At 40.3% G+C, this 20,895-nt stretch overlaps 2 protein-coding genes across 2 annotated transcripts in view; both read left to right on the plus strand.

Annotated features, from left to right (window-relative positions):
• The window catches only part of LOC139908057 (immunoglobulin-like and fibronectin type III domain-containing protein 1), a 31,019-nt gene extending 18,502 nt beyond the window's left edge, over nucleotides 1-12,517 (plus strand). Inside the window, exons 13-25 of the mRNA XM_071894636.2 lie at nucleotides 5,074-5,190; nucleotides 6,468-6,592; nucleotides 6,944-7,085; nucleotides 7,178-7,471; nucleotides 8,232-8,528; nucleotides 9,319-9,498; nucleotides 9,606-9,734; nucleotides 10,132-10,440; nucleotides 10,801-10,886; nucleotides 11,290-11,482; nucleotides 11,589-11,885; nucleotides 12,000-12,326; nucleotides 12,428-12,517. Of these exons, the coding sequence (XP_071750737.2) occupies nucleotides 5,074-5,190; nucleotides 6,468-6,592; nucleotides 6,944-7,085; nucleotides 7,178-7,471; nucleotides 8,232-8,528; nucleotides 9,319-9,498; nucleotides 9,606-9,734; nucleotides 10,132-10,440; nucleotides 10,801-10,886; nucleotides 11,290-11,482; nucleotides 11,589-11,885; nucleotides 12,000-12,326; nucleotides 12,428-12,432 (2,501 nt within the window). The 3' untranslated portion in view covers nucleotides 12,433-12,517. The remainder of the gene's footprint in view (nucleotides 1-5,073; nucleotides 5,191-6,467; nucleotides 6,593-6,943; nucleotides 7,086-7,177; nucleotides 7,472-8,231; nucleotides 8,529-9,318; nucleotides 9,499-9,605; nucleotides 9,735-10,131; nucleotides 10,441-10,800; nucleotides 10,887-11,289; nucleotides 11,483-11,588; nucleotides 11,886-11,999; nucleotides 12,327-12,427) is intronic.
• Nucleotides 12,518-13,961: 1,444 nt separating this feature from the next.
• LOC139908058 (uncharacterized) lies at nucleotides 13,962-19,124 on the plus strand. Its single transcript, XM_078288099.1, has 5 exons — nucleotides 13,962-14,318; nucleotides 15,471-15,958; nucleotides 16,684-16,750; nucleotides 17,349-18,006; nucleotides 18,178-19,124. Coding segments are annotated over exons 1-5 (1,494 nt in total). The 5' UTR covers nucleotides 13,962-14,039; the 3' UTR covers nucleotides 18,180-19,124.
• Nucleotides 19,125-20,895: the final 1,771 nt, after the last annotated feature.

A 20,895-nucleotide genomic window follows, 5' to 3' on the forward strand; every position in this document is an offset into this window, starting at 1 on the left:
CGCATCAGTAAATATCTGTCAAGCAATATGCTCACAAACAACCTGTTGTTAAGCGGCTAGGGTATTGGATAAACTTGGTCAGCATTAGCTACAGCTTGAGCTCCTAGACCTCTGGGTTAGCTGATAGCATAGCATCACCATTGCTTCCATTTTTACTTGAGTTGCTGTATAATTTTTATGCAACTCTGGGATGTTCTAAACATTTATAACAGCAACAGGATGTGTGTTGTTCGCAATGAGGTATGTTACTTCTTCACTTGAAATTTCTGAACAATGCACTACTTGGCTAGGTAGGGTCTGTTGTGAAAATAGCAGTTTATACTTTATGTCAATTTCAAACCACCGTAGATAACGAGGATGGGAGGGGTGAGAGAGGTTGGGGTGGAGCAGGCCGGACTTTGGCTGACACTTGTAGAGGAGGACACACGTTTACCGATGTTGGTGTAGTTCCTATGGCTGCCATTAGATGTTACTAAACAGTCCATATTACTGATTGTTCTTTTAATTTAGAACTTAACTATTTTAAAACTCATACTGAAATGTTCACGCAGCACTGTATTGATATCATGCACACCACAGATCCAAATAAACTTGACTCTGATGGGAATGAAGACTCTACTGGGTCTTCCAAGTGTTCAAAGTGTATGAGGCAAGGCCAGCAGACACCAGGTGCCATGTCTGGTAAGATACCACATGCTCAGTATTGACTGCATGGAGGGCATGTACTGTAGTTGACTGTCAAGGATAGTCATACCTGTTCCAGATCTACTGTACAGTACTGGCAGAAGAAACATAAAATCCATTATTCACTCTGAAACAGTCCCTATTTGCTGTGACTTGTCCATTTCTGTGCAATGGACAAGGTTGATTACCATGTGTGATTTCCTTTGTTTTCTTCAGTCTTTTTCAATCAACGTCAATACATGACCAGTTTGTAGTTTTACATTTGTGGTGATAATACAGATCCAATTGAATAAATGATCCCATTGAATAGGCACTTTACTGGTTGTGAAAATGATAGGTGTACAAGGTAAGGTCAGCATCTGGAACATGGCTGTTTTTTCTTTGGCTTGTGTAATGGAGCTGAAAAGGTTGGTGATTTTCACTCCACTGGTAGAAAAGCTATGCTTCGTCTGTTTCAAGAATGCACTTTTGAATTAGCATGATTCAAAATGGCATAGCTGGCATAGCTGTATGTCATGCTGGCAGGCAGAGAGCTCATGGCCTGGTCTGGGTGGGACACCCCAAGAGAAGTCGCTAGTCCTTGCTGTTATTCTGCCTGTAGTACTTGTTTATTTAAAAGCTCAAGCAGGAGTATTTTAATGTAATGGTCATACCACAGATTCAAATGAAGCAAGATATTCTGATGGGAATGAGGACTCCTCTGGATCTGCCAAGGATTCAAGGCACACAAAGCAAGGTCAAGAGACACAAGGTGGAGTGACTGGTAAGAGAACACATGTAGGAGACATGTCTGTTCTTGATACCCAGTAATACGAAACTCAGTACTGAGTCTGGAACAGACCTATCTTTGTGACTTGTCCTTTTTTTGTGATGGAACGGATTAGTACATGGAAGTGTCTTTTTGTCCTTATGGTTATTTGTTATATGTTGTCTTTTGTTACTGTTCCTGTTGTCTGTGGTACCGGTTTAGAGTGCAGCAGCTGAAATGTTAATTTCAAGCTTAACCAGCTAAAAACTGATACTGAAATATTCAGGCAGAACTATATTGCTTTCCTGACCATACCACAGATCCAAATGAACTATGTGAGTCTGATGGGAATGAAGACTCTACTGGGACTGCCAACCGTTCAAAGCGTACAAAACGAGGCCAACAAACACCAGGTGCCATGTCTGGTAAGAAACCGCATGCACGGTATTGACTGCATGGAGGACATGTACTGTAGTTGACTATCAAGGATAGTCATATCTGTAGATATTATATCTATATTAGCATGATTCAAAATGGCACAGCTGGCATAGCTGTATATAATGCTGGCAGAGAGCTCATGTCTTGGTCTGGGCGAGACTCACCCCAAAATAAATCTCTAGTCCTTGCTGTCATGCTGCCCGTAGCACTTGTTTTTTTTCTGTGATACCCTTTAAAAGTCATTTTGAAAAGCTCAAGCAGGAGTATTTTAATGTAATGGCCACACCACAGATTCAAATGAAGCAAGATATTCTGATGGGAATGAGGATTCTACTGGATCTGTCAAGCATTCAAGGCATACAAAGCAAGGTCAAGAGACACAAGGTGGAGTGACTGGTAAGAGAACACATGTAGAAGACATGTCTGTTCTTGATACCCAGTAATACGAAACTCAGTACTGAGTCTGGAACAGACCTATCTTTGTGACTTGTCCTTTTTTTGTGATGGAACGGATTAGCACATATGGAAGTGTCTTTTTGTCTAGTTCACATCCATATGATTATTTGTTATATGTTGTTTTTTGTTACTGTTCCTGTTGTCTATGGTACCTGTTTAGAGTGCAGCAGCTGAAATGTTGATTTCGAGCTTAACCAGCTTAAAACTGATACTGAAATAGTTAGGCAGTACTATATTGATTTCCTGACCATACCACAGATCCAAATGAACTCTGTGAATCTGATGGAAATGAAGACTCTACTGGGTCTGCCAAACGTTCAAAGGGTACAAAACAAGGCCAACAGACTCCAGGTGCCATGTCTGGTAAGAAACCACATGCACGGTATTGACTGCATGGAGGACATGTACTGTAGTTGACTATCAAGGATAGTCATACCTGTAGATAGTATATATTGGCATGATTCAAAATGGCATAGCTGGTGAGACTCACCCCAAGATAAATCTCTAGTCCTTGCTGTCATGCTGCCCGTAGCACTTGTTTATTTCTGTGATACCCTTTAAAAGTCATTTTGAAAAGCTCAAGCAGGAGTATTTTAATGTACTGGCCGTACCACAGATTCAAATGAAGCAAGATATTCTGTGAATGAGGACTCCATTGGATCTGCCAAGCATTCAAGGCGCACAAAGCAAGGTCAAGAGACACAAGGTGGAGTGACTGGTAAGAGAGCACATGTAGGAGACATGTCTGTTCTTGATACCCAGTAATACGGAACTCAGTACTGAGTCTGGAACAGACCTATCTTTGTGACTTGTCCTTTTTTTGTGATGGAACGGATTAGTACATGGAAGTGTCTTTTTGTCCTTATGGTTATTTGTTATATGTTGTCTTTTGTTACTGTTCCTGTTGTCTGTGGTACCTGTTTAGAGTGCAGCAGCTGAAATGTTAACTTCAAGCTTAACCAGCTAAAAACTGATACTGAAATATTCAGGCAGAACTATATTGCTTTCCTGACCATACCACAGATCCAAATGAACTATGTGAGTCTGATGGGAATGAAGACTCTACTGGGACTGCCAAGCGTTCAAAGGGTACAAAACAAGGCCAACAGACACCAGGTGCCATGTCTGGTAAGAAACCACATGCACGGTATTGACTGCATGGAGGACATGTACTGTAGTTGACTATCAAGGATAGTCATACCTGTATATAGTATCTATATTAGCATGATTTAAAATGGCACAGCTGGCATAGCTGTATATAATGCTGGCAGCTCATGTCTTGGTCTGGGTGAGACTCACCCCAAAATAAATCTCTAGTCCTTGCTGTCATGCTGCCCGTAGCACTAGTTTTTTTATTGTGATACCCTTTAAAAGTCATTTTGAAAAGCTCAAGCAGGAGTATTTTAATGTAATGGCCACACCACAGATTCAAATGAAGCAAGATATTCTCATGGGAATGAGGATTCTACTGGATCTGTCAAGCATTCAAGGCATACAAAGCAAGGTCAAGAGACACAAGGTGGAGTGACTGGTAAGAGAACACATGTAGAAGACATGTTCTCGATACCCAGTAATACGAAACCCATTACTGACTCTGGAATAGACATAATCTCTGTGACTGTGATTTCTTTGAGATGGACAGGATTAGCACATATGGAAGTGTTCCTGTTGCCTGTGGTACCTTTGTAGAGTACAGCTACTAAAATGTTGATTTCGAGCTTAACCAGTTTAAAACTCATACTGAAATGTTCAGTCAGCACTATACTGATTTCATGGCCATACCACAGATCCAAATGAACTATGTGATTCTGATGGGAATGAAGACTCTCCTGGGTCTGCCAAGCATTCAAGGCAAGGCCAACGGATACAAGGTGCCATGTCTGGTAAGAAACCACATGCACAGATATACTGTACAGTATATCTATATTAGCATGATTCAAAATGGCATAGCTGGTGTAGCTGTATGTCATGCTGGAAGGCAGAGAGCTCCAAGATAAATCTCTAGTCCTTCGCTGTCATGCTGCCTGTAGCACTTGTTCCCATCAGATATTCTGATGGGAATTAGGACTCCACTGGATCTGCCAAGCATTCAAGTGCTACCTGTAGCACTTGTTTATTTCTGTATGATGCAAAAAAGCATCACTTGCATACCTATCTACCTGACAAACAGGTCTTGTCCATTTGGTTAACAGTGTCTTTCCGAAGGATGTCTTCTGTTACGTTACTCTGTCTGTGTGCTTCATATTTGACATTGTTTGTTTGTTTTAAAACAATACTTGCTTGGTTAAACTCTTGATTCAGAACTTATTGAAACTCACTGTGGAAAGTTCAGTGTGTACTACTTGAATTTCATGGCTGTAACACAGATCCAAATGAACCAAGTGATTGTGATGGGAATGAGAACTCTACTGGTCTTGACAAACGTTCAAGCTGTACGAAGCAAGGCCAACAGCCACAAGATGTAGTCACTGGTAAGAGACCACAATTTCTTGGTGTTTGTCAGCAGCGACAATTGGTCTGGCTTCTTGGCAAGATTTTCTTGTCTGTTTGTTTGCAGACATGTTTATTTCTTATATGTGTTTGTTAAATTACTTAATCTTTGTTTAACTAACCCCACATTGTCTTTTGATATAAAACATCCTTTGTTGCAGTTTCTGCTGCCTGTGAGACTCTTACTGATATTATAATTTAGAATCAAACTTCAGTTTTTGTGTGTAAAGTTCAGGCTTGAATATTTGAATTTTAAGGTGAAAGCACAGATCCAAATGCCCAAAGTGAGTATAACGAGACTGAGGACGCCACTGGTTTTGCCACGCATTCAAGGCGTAAAAGGCAAGGCCCATTGATACAAGATTTGGTGATTGGTAAGCAACCAACTATGGTGTCATTGAATGAAAGGGATGTGCTCCAGTTGCATCCATTTGAAATGCTGGATAGAGCAAATACTTGACACACACGTCTGCATCATCCATTGACGCTGCTCACTGAAACATATTAGAAGCCTGTCTAACGAGTTCTGCTACATTTTAAACTTTGCTAGATTATAGAACACCATATTGCTGTGAACTTCAGTTGGCTGATCTGTAGCACTACTTGGTTCCATTTTCTATTCTGTTAAGTGACTAAACCTATTCTACATGTATTACTTCAGATGATGAGAATGAATAAGCTGTAGTACTAGTGTACTAATCTCAACTGTAATTTCATAGGAGCAGCTTTACTCAGGGGCTACATAAAACTAGCAAAAACACTAATCCAAATAATTATTACTTAATCACAATCCTTATCCTAATCCTTATCCTTAATGTACTGATGTTATTCAGTTATTATCAGCTAGGTTTGTTATATAATTCTGCTGTTGCATGTTAAATGCTGGTTTACGTTGGTAATTTGTATGTGGTCCACAATGGATAAACAGGAATCTGGGTTTAAGTTTTTTTTTTTAACATTATTATTATAAAGAAGCTTTCGTCATTACAACCTTGAAATTGTGATTCTATTCAGTGAGGAAAATACTCTTTGTCTCCATTGCAATATTTTTTTTTTCTGCAACTGATGACAAAAGAACAAGAGCAAATGGAAAGTACACACAAAACAATGGTTGAAGAACTGTATTAAGAAGCATTTTTTATATAAAAGAAGAAAATCAATACAAATGGACTGAGAAAAGAACACTTTGAGAGGACGAATAATACCTGGGAATCGAAGAGAGCAAGACTACAAAAATGCCTGGAGAGATTGAAAATGAGCAAGAAACTGAAAAAAGAAGAGTGAAAATTCTGGAAGAACAATTATATTATATTAAATATATGAATTTACTCAGTGCAAAAGTAACCTGTAACTTTCAAAGAAGAAACATGTTCAACATGGAATTGTTTGGAGCTTTGTGCTCCCTGAGTTTTTGAGTTTTTCACCTGTTCTTTGAAAAAGCCAATGGAATAAAGGCTTTTTACCTTTTTCTATGAAGAGTGCCTTGGATTTTTTTTCTTCTTTGATGCAATCACTCCACAGCAAAGAGCACCTTCTACTGAAGATTTTGACCCAAATGTAGCACTCTCTACTCTGTTTTTTGTTTCAGTTTGTTGGACTTGACACAAATAAACATTTACAGTCTCTAACTGCTTGTTGTTGTGTATGTCAGATCCAGGGGTTCAGTTCATCAGTGGGTTGTCTGATGTCAATGCCATCATCGGTGAGACTGCTGAGATAACATGTAAGCTCAGCAGTGAAGACTGTGAGGGAGCCTGGTTCAGAGACGGCAAGAAGGTTAGTCTTAAAGGACAAGCTCGCCATTTTTGTGGGTACCATGTGGGTGTCATATGATGACAGTTAAGAAATTCCGTAAAGAAACAGCATTGCTCTGTATGTTTTTACATTATTGAGAAATCTGGAATCCATTTTTGCCAGAATATTGCCACAGGTTTCATATGTGTCTGTAATGTACCTCAAAAATTTGGTTCACTTTTAGATACACAGTCTATGGACTCACATGTCAAAATGGTGGCATTGTCCTTTAATTTCATTGTTACCAATTTTAATGAATGACTGATTTATTTGCAAACTTTTTTGTTGCTTGCTTTTTGTTTATTTTCATTTATGTGACCCCCCTCCTATCAGATATCCACAGATGACAATTTCATCATCACTAAAGAAGGTGCAACCCATAAACTGGTCATAAGCGGCTGCAAGGAGGAACACTCTGGGAAATACCGATTTGAGGCAGATGGTCGTAAAACAGAGGCGATGATCAATGTCAAAGGTTTGAAGCCTTTGTCATGTGATAATGATAATGATGAATGTTCTCTGCCTTCCTTGAAATGACATAGCATTCTTTCCTGATCCCTCTTTTAGACCCTCCAAGGTTTGACCCTGGTGACCTGAGTGCTTTCACTGAGCCGGTGACAGTTAAAGTGGGGCAGAACGCCATCTTCAAACTGCCTTTTGTTGGTCATGAACCCATGAAGATCCAGTGGTACAGAGAGGGAGAGGAGCTCCTAGATGACAACAACATCAAGATAGAGAAGTCTGTAAGCCACAGCCGCTTGTTACTGAGCAAGTGCCAGCGGAAGGACACAGGAGAGATCAAGCTCAAGCTCAAGAACGAACATGGCATCACTGAGGCTATTTCACAACTAATTGTGCTTGGTGAGTGAATGAAAGGAAAATAATTCTGGCCCATAAAATCAAGAATCACTTTTTTTCCATATGCTCTACAGTTTGAATAATGATTCCCTGTAATGCAAAGACAAAAGGAATGTCTGCCTGATTCATAGGAAATGATAAACTCTGTGAATAGCTGCGGCAAAAAATCCCTATGTTTATAGATGTCAATAAATGTGATTTATGCAGCAAGCTGCGTGGCAAAAAGTCCTCCACTCTTTAAAGATCTTCAACAGCAGACCGCAGTGTGTTCAATCTTATCCCTCATAGCTCATCCACATTATGGTGTAAATGAGGCCATTCGTTTCTCCATTAGTTGAACAGGGTGCTACATTTCACTGAGCCCATCTGTGGCAGGACAGATTTAGCTACTTATTATTTTGCCAAATGCAACTCTCAACCCTCAAACTATTCCTAACTGCAAGAGCTTCCAGTTTTGTTCTACTTGAAAAAGAAAGAATCCCAGGTTGTCATGATGTGACAGGTTAAACTTGTGGTTTGGAAATCTATATCAGAGGCTGACAAAAGTTAAAATCTTTTAACGTTTGCTGCAGCTGCCACTGCAGTCACCATCAGAATTGTCAGATTTTACCATCATCTCCCAATGAAAATAAATAATACCTGGTTTGCGGTTTACTGTCTACTGCTCCAGTATAAATGCAGTATCAGCGCTCTCCTCAAATAAGCCGTGAGGAAGGTTTTTCAGACTTTTAACAACCAGTTTTTGTTTCTTTTTATCTTTCAGACAAACCCACTCCACCCCTGGGTCCTGCAGAGATAATAGAGAGCTCAGCTACATGTATTGAATTCAAATGGAGGCCTCCGAAGGATGATGGTGGCTCCCCAGTGATTAACTACATATTGGAGCGACAGCAGGTGGGCAGAAACACCTGGAAGAAAATAGGGGAGATCCCAGGTGTGCCCAGCTACCGTGACGCGGGTGTGGAACACGGCCGGAAATACTGTTACCGCATCCGGGCGATGACCGCGGAGGGAATAAGTGACATGATGGAGACTGACGACATACAGGCTGGCACACTGGGTGAGCCAAACTCAAGTCTGATGTTCTCTAGAATTTGGATTTGATGCATTGCCCGAAATTCATCTATACTCTCACTTAGAGCTAACATCTTCAGTTTTAATTTTCTATATCACAGAATGTCTGTCCATAGTGAGAGAGAAAAAAAGTAGAATTTGTCCAACCCCCTCATCTTTAATGTCTCATCTTTAATGGATGTAGTGGAGGATAAACCCACCTTCTCCACCTACTCCGCTTACCCACTTTTTTTAGGGTGATATAAATCTTTATGAAATAAATGTATAGTATATATCATAGTAAATAGTATCAAATTGATGTAAAATATACCAGGATAGGCTCTATTAAGGAATTAATGCTTCTCTGAAAATGTAATTGATTTTTGTTTATATTTGTGGTTGATCACTGACTCATAGCTGGCTTATATCCACTTTTTTATTTACCACTACATCACAGCTCCATAGAGAAGGAATTAGCACAGATGGAGTTTGATAATTGGCAGGATGAATATACACTGTAGGAATTTATAGCACCATTATGTAAAGCTCATTTGGATGTAAACAGTCTCCCATTCATCGTTAAAGGAGCAGCTCTAGACTCTGCATTAGTGACTTCCCAGATAAGAGTTTCGTTGAATTCTTAAATAGAGGTATTGGTAAATTGTTATCCCAAAATATTCTATTGCTAGTGAGCTAGAAGGAGTCTCAATCCATAAGTGCAAGAATATGTTAAATCTGCAGTAACTGACTCCAAACTGTCCCAAAAGTAATGTCTATTTTCTCCTGAAATGCTGCAGCTTTCCCTGGCCCTCCAGCACCTCCTAAAGTGGTTAGCGCCTCTGACGACTGCATAAACCTTTCCTGGGCTCCGCCAGCAAACACAGGAGGCTCACGCATCTTAGGCTACATAGTGGAGAAACGCAAGAAGGGGAGTAATCTTTGGAGTGTTGTCAATGACATGGATGAACTGATAAAAGGTCTGACTTTTTTTTTTTTTTTTTTTTACTGTGGTCCAAACTGTCTTCATTGACAAACAGCAATTGTAGAACACTGATCTTTTTTTGTTTGTTTGTTTTACTTGTAGAGAAGAAATATGCAGTGAAAGACATTGTGGCAGGTATGGAATATGAATTCAGAGTTACTGCCATCAACGTCTCAGGAGCCGGTGAATTCAGCAACCCCTCCGAGTTTGTTTTTGCAAGGGATCCCAAGAGTAAGTGATGCACCTGTTTTCCATTTAATACAGTGAGCCATAACTATTAGATTATAATAATACAGAATAATATTAACAAATATTAGATAATAGATTAGGTAAGAATATTGACAAAATGTAGAAAGTATTTTGAAATTCTGATGTTAGATGTTGAGTAATACAATTATTTAAAGATTGAAAATTAATTATTTGCTATTAAGTAATAATTTTGTAAATTAAATGTATTAATGGAGAAGATTTTAAATTATCCTATATAACAATAATAATAATATTTTAATTCATTCATAATCTTAATTTATAAAAAGCAACATGATAAAAATACAGAACCAGCTGCGGTCACATATAAACCTAAATATTTGACATTATATGACATCATCTTTTAACTTGTCTACTCTAGAGCCTCCTGGTAAAGTTGTAGACCTGAAGGTGATGGAAACTTCTTACACCCACTTGACCCTGGCATGGACCAAGCCTGAGGAGAAACCAGGAGTACAGGATGAGGCGAAAGGATATTTTGTGGAGATTCGGCAGGCTGAGTGCGCTGAATGGTCCCGCTGTAATCCCAGCTCCATCATCATGACTTCCTTCAGTGTGAAAGGCCTCAAGTCCATGGACATGTACTGGGTGAGGGTGATTGCTACCAATGAGGGAGGAGACAGCGCTCCCCAAGAGCTGGCCAACTATGTTGTTGCAATGCCTTCACCTGGTACGTCACTCTCTTATTGGGAATTCAGAGGAACAATATGCAATTTTCCTCTCTAGCATCTAAGCATTTAGTGCTTTGAAGAAGGGTATAGCTTTTTATAAGCTAAAATAGTTCAAAATCCATTCTATCTCTCTAAAATCACTACTATCTTTATCCATTGCTCTTATTCTTTCTCTTTTGCTAAACACTTTCTTACTCTTGGAATACTACTTCTTGGAATTCTGGAAATGTAATTTGAATTATGGAATTTATTAATTTGAGTTTATTCAACTGTTGCAGTCAATGTAAGCTAAATCCCTAAAATGTAATGGTAAATATTGTTCAAAGGTCTTTTTTCATGGTTTTTATTCTCTGTTTCAGTGAGGCCAAGATTCACAAACCGCAAGATGAAGAGTTTCATGGTGGTGCGAGCAGGCAACTCTGTCAGGATCACAGTAAACTTTGAGGTGGGATTTAATTTCAGTAATTCATATTTTAGCTTCATTATCGGCAACTAATTAATTCAAACCAAACAAGAGTGAAATTTGACTTCAAGCTCTATTTTCTGTCATTTCATTCTGAATCCTGTGTATAACAATAATAATAGTCAACAATAGTCAACAATAATAATAGGGAAATATTTGTACTTGCCCATCAGACTGCAGGGTCAGCTACAGAACAGCATCCTGGACATGGTGGGGATTTAGTGTCTTTGCTCAAGGACAATTTAGCAGAAGAACACATGTAGCTGTCAGCCTACAAGAAATCCAGGGGATATATTTAGGCTTACAACAGGGCAGCACTTACAACCAGGTGCATTGTGCTGACATCCTCAAGATACTTCTGATGCTCTGAGCATGTTGTTAACAGGCCTCCCCACGGCCAGAGATCATGTGGCTGAAGGACAACGGACCTGTGACGAAGCGGGTTACAATGAGCAACTCTGATGGCTCGTCCCAGATGCTGATCCCCTCCTCTGAGCGCTCTGACTCAGGGATCTACTCCATTCTGGTGAAAAATCTGGCGGGACAGGAGACATACAGTATAGAGGTCAGGGTCACAGGTAATATATAAGTAACATAAAACTAAGGTGTGATTTCTTTACTATTTCATTTGTTAAAGAATCTGGTGTCACAGCATATTGGCGGTAAAACTAATTCCTGTTACAGATGATCCAAAGCCTCCTGGACCGATAGAGCTGGAGGAAAATGTGCCTGGCACTGTGACAGTCATCTGGGAGCCTTCTCCTGATGAGAAGCGTGACGACCGCCTCCACTACACAGTTTCCAAACTGGACTCTACCAAACACACCTGGAGCACGGTGGCTGACAGACTCTTCAATAACAAGTTCACAGCCTGCAATATCATGCACGGGAGGGAGTACCACTTCCGGGTCTACGCCAAAAACGACATGGGCATATCTGCACCCTCTGAGTCACCAACCTGGGGAGTGGAGAAGAAGAAAGGTGCGTTTCTGTGTCACGTAAACTTTGTTTTTGTGCAGCCTCACAGCATAAGCATGGTCTGGAACGACTCCAAAGGCTGAATATCATAATCCTACTGCTTCTCTTCTCTTATAGAAAAGTTTGTGGTGAGCTTACCAACCAAAAAGGACTGCGATCTGCGATGTGCTCCAACCTTCATTGTGCCCTTAAAGCTTCACACTGCACCCAAAGGTTATGAGTGCTATATGAGCTGTGCGGTGAAGGGAAACCCCAAACCTCGTATCACATGGTATCGCAATAACATCAGCCTCAACACTAATACCAACTACTACATCTCCAACACCTGTGGAGTTTGCTCCATGTTAATCCTCCGCGTCGGTCCCAAAGACATGGGAGAGTACAGCATCAGTGCAGAGAACGCACTGGGAAGAGCTGAATGCTCCACTATCCTCAGTGTCAGAGGTGAGAGGGAGACAGAGCCGTGCTTTCATTCAAAGGCTACATAGGAAACAGCTTTGAAGTGAATACATGATACTAAATCCTTTTGTCTCCCTCCTATACAGAGTGAAGAAACTGCTGCAACCACAATATCAATAGCATTTATTTTAAAATTTGCATATCTAATACATGATGTTTGAATTTAAATTTTCAATGCATGGTTGTGCTGCTTGGAAGTCATGCACTGATTGCACTAATAAAAAGATGGGCTACAGTAGGCCTATTTATTGAACTGGTATTGAAATGAAAATGAATTTTGTTTCTGTGAATAAACTACAAATAAAATATTTGCATTCCTGGTTTGAAAAATATTTCACTGTGGAGTTTTTAGTCCAAGAAATGAGTCAAACAAAAGATGCAGAAAATGGAGATGGTTGTGATCTCCTTCACACTGGTTGATACAATAATACAGCAGGTTATGTGAGGACTATATTCATGTTACAACATACAGATAATGCTATGTGGCTGCTGTACATATTTTAAGGGGTTAATGTTTTTGATGTTTATTTTTATTGGTATAGAAATACACATTTTTGTTCTGATAGGGTAAGAAAGTTGCAAAAGGCTTCTGTTTACAACACATGTCCTCTTCAACAATCTTGATTGCACCCATCGATTTGCATCTAGGAGTGAGAGAACTGAAGTATCATGTAATAAATCCTAGAATATCCTAGAATCATTTTGATAAGGATACACAAATAAGGACATACAAATATCACAGCAAAACTTTAAAATATGCTATAGATCAAGTTAGACAATAGGAGATTAAAACATACTATAAAGCACTATTTATTACCACACTATACGTAGCCTACTTATAGGAATATTACGCAAATTTTATATAGATTTTTGGCAAATCAAAATCATAGGAAAACCTTGTGACACAATATTCCTTATATGAAAACATAGCAGAAATATAGAAATACTGTATGTAGAAGATGCAGTTATAAACAGCTGGTGCTTTGCTAACCTAACATATAACTATAGCAACCCTATAATATATTTGAGAAGGATGTTGTAGGCTAGTTATCACAGGAAAGCAGCCTATAAGCTGTCCCTACAGGAGGAATATTCTAGAAATATTAAAGTGATACCAAGGAGATTTAAAAAGTATGATAAGGCCACTAAACGCTTACTACTGAGTACCACAGACACACTGTAAGTCCTTAGAGGAATATTATAGGAATATTATAATGACACCAGGTCACTATAAACTCACTGCTCAGTACCACCTACACATTAGAAGCCCTCATAGGAATATTATAGTAATTTCTATATAGGCCCCCAGCGAGGTAAGAATAGATACGCTGTAGTTCACCACTGGACGTGTAGTCTTTCCATTAGATGACAGCAGCGCACATGGTGGCAGAGTCTCAGCCACTCCCGGCGGAGGATCGGCCCCTCACTCTCGTTACTCTTCCTGGAAGGGCGAGCACACTACCTACCGGTGCACGCCTCCCCGTCTCCCCCTCAGCCCAACCCCTTCGCTAATAACTCTCAGCTTTTCGCTACTTTATTGCGTGGGGATTGAAGGCAGATCCTCCCGTGCTGCGTCAATTAACGGAGCCGCCTGAAACAAATCAGCGCCTGCAGCTCGGTCGAAGCTTCCCGACACACACCGACTCCTCTGAATATCACCTCTGCCCGGCGAGAACATTGTGTCCTTTGTGGGGAAAAATGACAGCCAAGCATCGGAAAGGGAAAGGCAACCACAAACATGAAGACAACTTTTTCAAACAAGAAGCCCTGGAGTCAGACGTTCGCGGAGGAGGGAATAATTACACTCTCCTCTTTATTTTGTTTCTGATGATTGTAATTGGCGGTGCCACTGGCGCGTGGTTCTGTTTCCAGCAGCACCAAACTGTAACCTACTTAGCAGACAGTCTCATGGGCATGCAGATGAAGGTTGTGAAACTACAGTCCTCACAGGAGGAGATTCGACAGTCAAACAGTAAGGTAAGGAATAATTCAGTGAAATAAATATGAGAGTATGATTCTTAAGTTTGCAGCCCGAAAGCATAAGCCACTTCCTCTGATATATCCTATATCCTATGAATATACTAGTAAATCTTATTTTCATGAGCCCATAATTATGCTTAAACACTTTCATGAAATAAAAAATAGCCTCGCCACATGCCAACAGTGCATGCTGCCAGTTGCAAGTAGGAAGGAAAGTTGAGAACTGCAGGCCTCTATCAGATTTCAAAATGCCAAGACCCTCATTGGAGTGAGTACAAAACGCTGCTATTTCTAACACCTAGACAGCTGCTGACGTTTGTAATGAGGATTATTCTTGACCTACAATTGCAGCGGCTCTGACTTTACCAGGGACAGTGCAGTAGGCCTGCAGACATTCATCAAATATTAAAGTGTGTCTGTAAATGTCTGTATTACACCAGTCAAGAACACACTTTACTGCCAGAGCCAGTTACCAAAATAATAATGCACAAGCCAGTCGTGCGCCAAGGCTAAATTTAGTCTGTAATTTTGATATTGAACACCAGTTGAGAAGCTGTTTGCAGGTTTGTGGTATTATGAAAGGATAATATTAACTGATGTTTGTCTATTTCATGTAGATTTCTGTAATGATAGATATTTGTCTTAAAAACATTGTAGGCAGGCTTGGTATTTAAGATCTTCAAAGACTTGATGAAATAAGCATGAGAATATCCCAAGTTTTACTGTTTGAATGTTGACATGACACAAAACTGTAAGTTGACCTTGTGCATGTGACACTAAACTGGCTGCTTTACACTGGAGTGAAGATATTTGTGACTCTACATTTTACTCTACCTGTGAAGTTAATAATATTCCAACCATTTTAAAGGAGTTTTAAGGCATGTACAATATCCTCTGGTAGGAGCAGAGTAGATTTAGTGAGTTTATTGGTAGAAACCATAGTAATTAACCTTGAAAGTGACACTTATTGACTCAGGTTATGACAGTAGTCCAGATATGACTTCTTCAGGAGGGAGCTTCATCTAGGCTGCACAACAGTTTTGCCACTGCTAACAAATATGATAGCAATGTCAAGCACCAGCTTATTGAGACTGACAGACACTGGAAGTATCCAGCTTCACTCAACATCACTCCTGTGTTTGATTCCAGCAGCATGCTTCAGAGGGTCTGGAGCTTCGCCTTAATGCCCTGGAGGAGTCTTACGCTCTGGCCCAGAAACAGGTGGGCATGGCCTTGGCCACAGCGGAGCAGCTCAAGACGTCTGACCTCCCTGCCCAGGTGCTGTCCCTCCACACTGAGATGAAAGCCCGCCTGACGGAGATGCAGCAAGCCACCGTGTCTCTGGAGCAGCTGAGCCAGCTGCAGACCATGCTGAAGGGGAAGAGTGAGGAGTTTGAGGACGTCAGGCTGCAGGTGGAGGGCCTGGCTGCGCTGAGCGCTGAACTCTCCCAGAGGGTGGAGGTCTTAACAGGGAGCCTGGGAGAAGCAGAATCAAAGCTGGAGGAGAGAGTTGGGCAGGTTGCCACGCTGAGCGCCACCCTGGATGGACAGGCGTCTGAGGTGCTCGGACTGAAGGAGCAGCTGGCCGGCTACCAGGGTCAGCTGGAGGCCAGTACACTGGAGATGGCTACTGTCAGGTAAATTTGAATCGGTAGGGAGAAAGCAGCAGCTTTTGGTGCTGCGGAAAAAAATAGCTGGCCTCCTCTGACCCATAACTTTTTGTTGACTTTGTCAAAGCCCTGGTGTCTGCCACTGTCTGTCCCCTGGTCTGCCTCTGTCTTACTCTAGGCTAGTGTTGGTAGGCCCCATATCCATGGTGTAAGATTGCCCTGATCTGTATAAACATTTCCATGGTACTGACAATATCTGCAGCTGAATGGTTTTCTATAAAATTCCCTTTGTAATAGCCATGAAAAAACAGCACTCTTTGAAGCACATCTTATGTAAACATCATGGAAATGTGGTTCACAGGCTGTTGTTACTAATATGTCAGACTCAAAGAAAGCAAAGTTATGAAGCCCTCAGTGCGTTCACCAATATTTCAGCAGTAACAATTCAGACTCCATAGGGCTGCAAAATTGATCATGCATAATCATGTCAATTTTTGTTTCCAAAATTAATAATTAAAGGTGTATTGGTGTAACAACATTATTTGAAACATTTTATTTCACTTAGAATGCCTTCTGTAGTTGAAAACAGTGAAGTTGATAAAAGATGCATTGCAATGTGCAATTAAATAATTTTGTTCCCCAAATCAGGATTAATAATCGTGATCACAATATGTAGCAAAATAATTGCACAGTCTTAGGTTTTCACATGAAAATGGTTCTTGATTCTCTCGCTGTGTGCGCCTGTCTTTCAGAGAGTTGCTAGAGAATGAACAGTCCCAGCGGGTGCAGCAGGCCGGTGTGGAGGAGCAGCTCAGTACGGTACGTCAGAGTCTGCAGGATCAGAGCACAGCAGCCCATAGTCTGCACTCTGAACTCAGGGCTCAGCTGGAGAACATACAGAAGCAGGTTGCCCAGGTAACCACTCCTGGAACTAACACATGAGCCAATCAAATTTCACTTTGTTGAAAACTATTTTAGTTAAGGCCAGCAAACTAAAAGACTGTTTACATGTAATACCCAGTGCAAAATAAATTGCCTTACAAGCAGTCGTGTGTGCATGTGACATTGACATTCCTTTAAACACAAACTGTCAGCAATACAAAGCATAGAGGAGCACACATTATCTCCTTACTATTTTTGTTCACTGTGTGCCTATAGGGAACTATGATGAGTTTTTCATCTCATTAATTTGAAGAGGCTAATTGCCTGGCATGAATTCTCTGATGGATTCATAGATCTGTTACATAAAAAAAAAAATTTAACTATTGCTGCAGTGTAGGTCCTTGTTCTGTATATCAGGTTTCTCTCGCCCCATTTACTGAGACCTCTGAATGTCCAGATTGCAGACCCAAATGATTTGCTGTCCTGACTACAGTCTAGTATGATCTAATATACTTTACTGCTTTCCTTATCTTAGCTGGGGGATGAGGCTCAGCCTGTGGAGCAGGTAGAGGATGAAACAGCTCCTGCAGCTCAAGACGAGGCAGCTCCAGCGACTGAAGAAGAAGAAGCAGCTCCTGCAGATGCAGAAACGGAGGCTCCTGCTGCAGAAGAAGAGGAGGCACAGCCAGAGGAGCAAGGAGAGGAGGAGGCAGTGTTGCAGGATGAAGCTCCCGTTGAGCAGGGAGACTCTGTGACAGAAGAAGAAACTGCTCCTTCAGAGGATCTGATGGAAGATCAGACAGAGCAAGATGCCACGGCAAAGGAGGCAGTGGACGAGACGCAGGTAGAAGAGGAGGAGATATCTGAAGGTGATATGGCACAGGAGGAGTCGCAGGTAGAAGAGGAAGACCACAAAGAAGAAGAGGAAGAGGCATCTGAGGGAGAGAAGGTATTGGAGGACTCACCGGTAGAAGAGGAGGAAGAATCTGAAGGAGAGAAGGCAGTGGAGGAGTCGCCGCTCGAGGAGGAGAACCATGAAGTAGAGGAGGAGGTATCTGAAGGGGAAGAGGAACAAGAGGACACGCCAGTTGAAGAGGAGAGCCATAAAGAAGAGGAGGCCGAAGAGGAACTGGAAGAGCAGGCTGTGGAGGAGGAAGAGCCATCAGAAGACGATGCCCTACCAGAGGACAAATGTAAGTGAGAAGGATTGAGGAAATTGAGGAAAATGCTAGTTTTCTGTAGTCAATGGATTCATCGACATCACTGCATTGGATAAAATGTATTGTTTTTGACTATATTGGCTTACTAATATGCTCAAAATGTCACATCCCTCCTAATATTTTCTGTTTTGTTATATTTTCCAGAGTACATGTGTGCAGAAAGGGCAGTCTTCAGCAGCTGACATACCCACAGAGGAGAAGGGACACTTTCTCAGTCTACAGTCACAGTCTACAACTTGACAAATAGGAAGGCATTATCGATTGCTGATGTTTAAGTGCAGTATGCATAATGTGATTTCTCTCTGAAAAGCAGACCTAGTCACAACAATTCAGTCACTATGCTGGAGTCAGAGCTGAAACCTGTACCTCAAAAATGTGACACAGCTGTCAAGTTAGCTAATGAGTAATTCAGGGTTTACCTGCCAATACCAACCTCAAGAGCCTTAATCTGTTCCAATAAGATAACTGTCTTTCTACAGAGTATTTTCCACGCTTCGGAAAGCCTCACTATTTATGCAAGCTCAGATGAAATTTTTAGTTCAGTTAGTCTTTACTAAACTGGAAAACTAGAAGCCAATGAGTAGACAAGCACTTATTAACACACTTGAAGCCATAAGTAATGCCTGTCTTGCTGACATGAAAATGTGTTTCTTTTTGTCACTGTCTGAAATGTGTCTTGAGACATTATTTTGGGGGGGAAAAGGATGCAGAAAGTAATGTATTGTATCCCACTTGTTTACACAGGCAAAAACAGCCAACTAAAGCACTAGTATAGGAAGGGTGGCATCTGTGAAAAATCAACAAAAACAATTCACTCACGTTTCTGAAGCATAGGGTGTACTGTAGTTGATAGGCTTTTTTTTTACTTTTTGACTTATGTCTGTATTTGGGTTTAAATACATCTTGAAATACCAGAGGTGTGATTTATATAGTTTGGCTCATTGTATTGTTTGCACTTTTTTAATTGATTACAATTCCAGCCAGCCAGAACACACCTGAAGTATTTTAAGATACATTTCTACCAAGATCTGATATTCACTTTTACAAAATGCACTGTTATTGCCAAGGCATTGGTAACCCTCACTATTACTCATCTCACATCTCCATGTTTTTAAAATAAACCCTGGTTCTTCCATTTTTGTATAATCAATTCTCCGTTCTGATGGTTTTTCTGTTGGTTTTAAAACGGGTTTGTGGTTGTATTGAAAGCAGTGTTGCGCTAAGTAAATCCATACAGCCGGGTGCAATCTGAGGCTTTATGGGTACACAGCAGCTCCTACACTTTTCTGTGTCCTATTGCTAACCTACTTAGGTTGTTTGATATTTATTTATATAGTCATTACGATTCCCATTAGCTGACACCTCAGCGACCGCAAGTTCCCCCTGGGGTCCACACTCACATACGATAAGGTTATAATCTCCCCACAGTATAAAAAGAAGCTTTTACTGTGTGTGAATTAAATGGCTTTCTGTTTTCATATTGTTTTAGGTGTGACCTAATTGGAGAGGGCTGGAGCCTAGGAACATTCAGTGTTGGATATGAGGCACTGGAGAGGAGATGGCAGATTCCACAAAAAAGGAGATTTATTGTGGCTTGGACATTCCCTTTAACGTCATTAAGTGGTGGGTTCTGTATAGAGAACACAAACAGAGAAATCCATATGGCATTGAGAAACAGTCACATATTTTCTCAACTTAACACAAATACATAAACTCAAATTCTCATTTGGCATTGAATGGAATTAGACTGATTTCCAAACATACACAAACAATACAATAGCTGAACACTGGAATTAGCCATAAATGGAAATATACAAATACATTATATAACCAAACTGATAAGGAATGAAATAATAACCCAATAAGCTAAAGGTTAAGCAATCAACTTCATATATCACTCACTTTAGACACACCTAGCGAGCACAAAGGGAAGGCTAGTCTGGTTGGTGGCAGAGCAAACGGAACAATGGTTTCTCCTAGTTATGAGAGAGCTCAGGCTCAAAGGCAGATTGAGCACACCTGTGTCTAGCTGACCTCAGATAGCAGGTGTGTGCCTGTTGCTCCTCCCAGAGCTCAACAGGGGTGATCACAGACATGGAAGACTTTCAACACATATAATGGGAAGTTGGATATGAAAGCTGTCATAGTGGTCTTTAGCCCTATGTTGTGATGCTGCAATGTGATGCTTGATTGAAATTTGGTGCACAGTATTGTGAGTGGAAATATTGAAATAATAAGAAATTGATATATTCAGTTTAGATGTGTGTATATCTGTCTGTTTCTACATGTTATAGTAGGCTAATTATAACATTGTGTGGATGTATTCTTTATTGACTAACAATCAACGTCACTAATGGTACTACTTAGTCTGTCCCCTGGAACCAATAATGAAAAAGCTTTGAAGGGTTAAATAATTTTTTTTTTCCTTTGTAATAGACATTTAAATTTCCAACCAAATTTAGCCATTAGCCAATGTTCCGAAATGAATGGAAGTCATTGGACTACTCTCAGTTCAAAATAGTCACAATTAAATAAATTAATATGTCAGTGAAATAATTACATAAATAAATTAATAATTGATTGATAGTTTTCCTTTAATTTAAAAATGATTACATAATATTATTTTATAATTATTGTTTTCATAATAATATGACTATATTTAATTGTATTTTTATTTCATAAAAACTTTGTATTTTCAATTACATGATATTATTCAGAATTACATTTTTCAAAGTGGTTCTCTTTTTACCTTTTTCTTTTTTCATTGCTCCTCTTTTTATTTCATAATAACACTTTGCATAATGTCTCAGCCGTCTGTCAATCAAAGTGAATGGGGCGGGATCTATTTGCTGATTGGGTAAT

Source organism: Centroberyx gerrardi, chromosome 14, assembly GCF_048128805.1.
Source record: "Centroberyx gerrardi isolate f3 chromosome 14, fCenGer3.hap1.cur.20231027, whole genome shotgun sequence".
NCBI classification, from domain to species: Eukaryota; Metazoa; Chordata; class Actinopteri; order Beryciformes; family Berycidae; genus Centroberyx; species Centroberyx gerrardi.

Coding starts and splice junctions, on each gene's coding strand:
- LOC139908058 (XM_078288099.1), top strand. CDS start 14,040: ATGACAGCCAAGCATCGGAAAGGGAAAGGCAACCACAAACATGAAGAC. Junction 14,319..15,470: donor TTCGACAGTCAAACAGTAAG/GTAAGGAATAAT, acceptor GTTTGATTCCAG/CAGCATGCTTCAGAGGGTCT. Junction 15,959..16,683: donor CTGGAGATGGCTACTGTCAG/GTAAATTTGAAT, acceptor CCTGTCTTTCAG/AGAGTTGCTAGAGAATGAAC.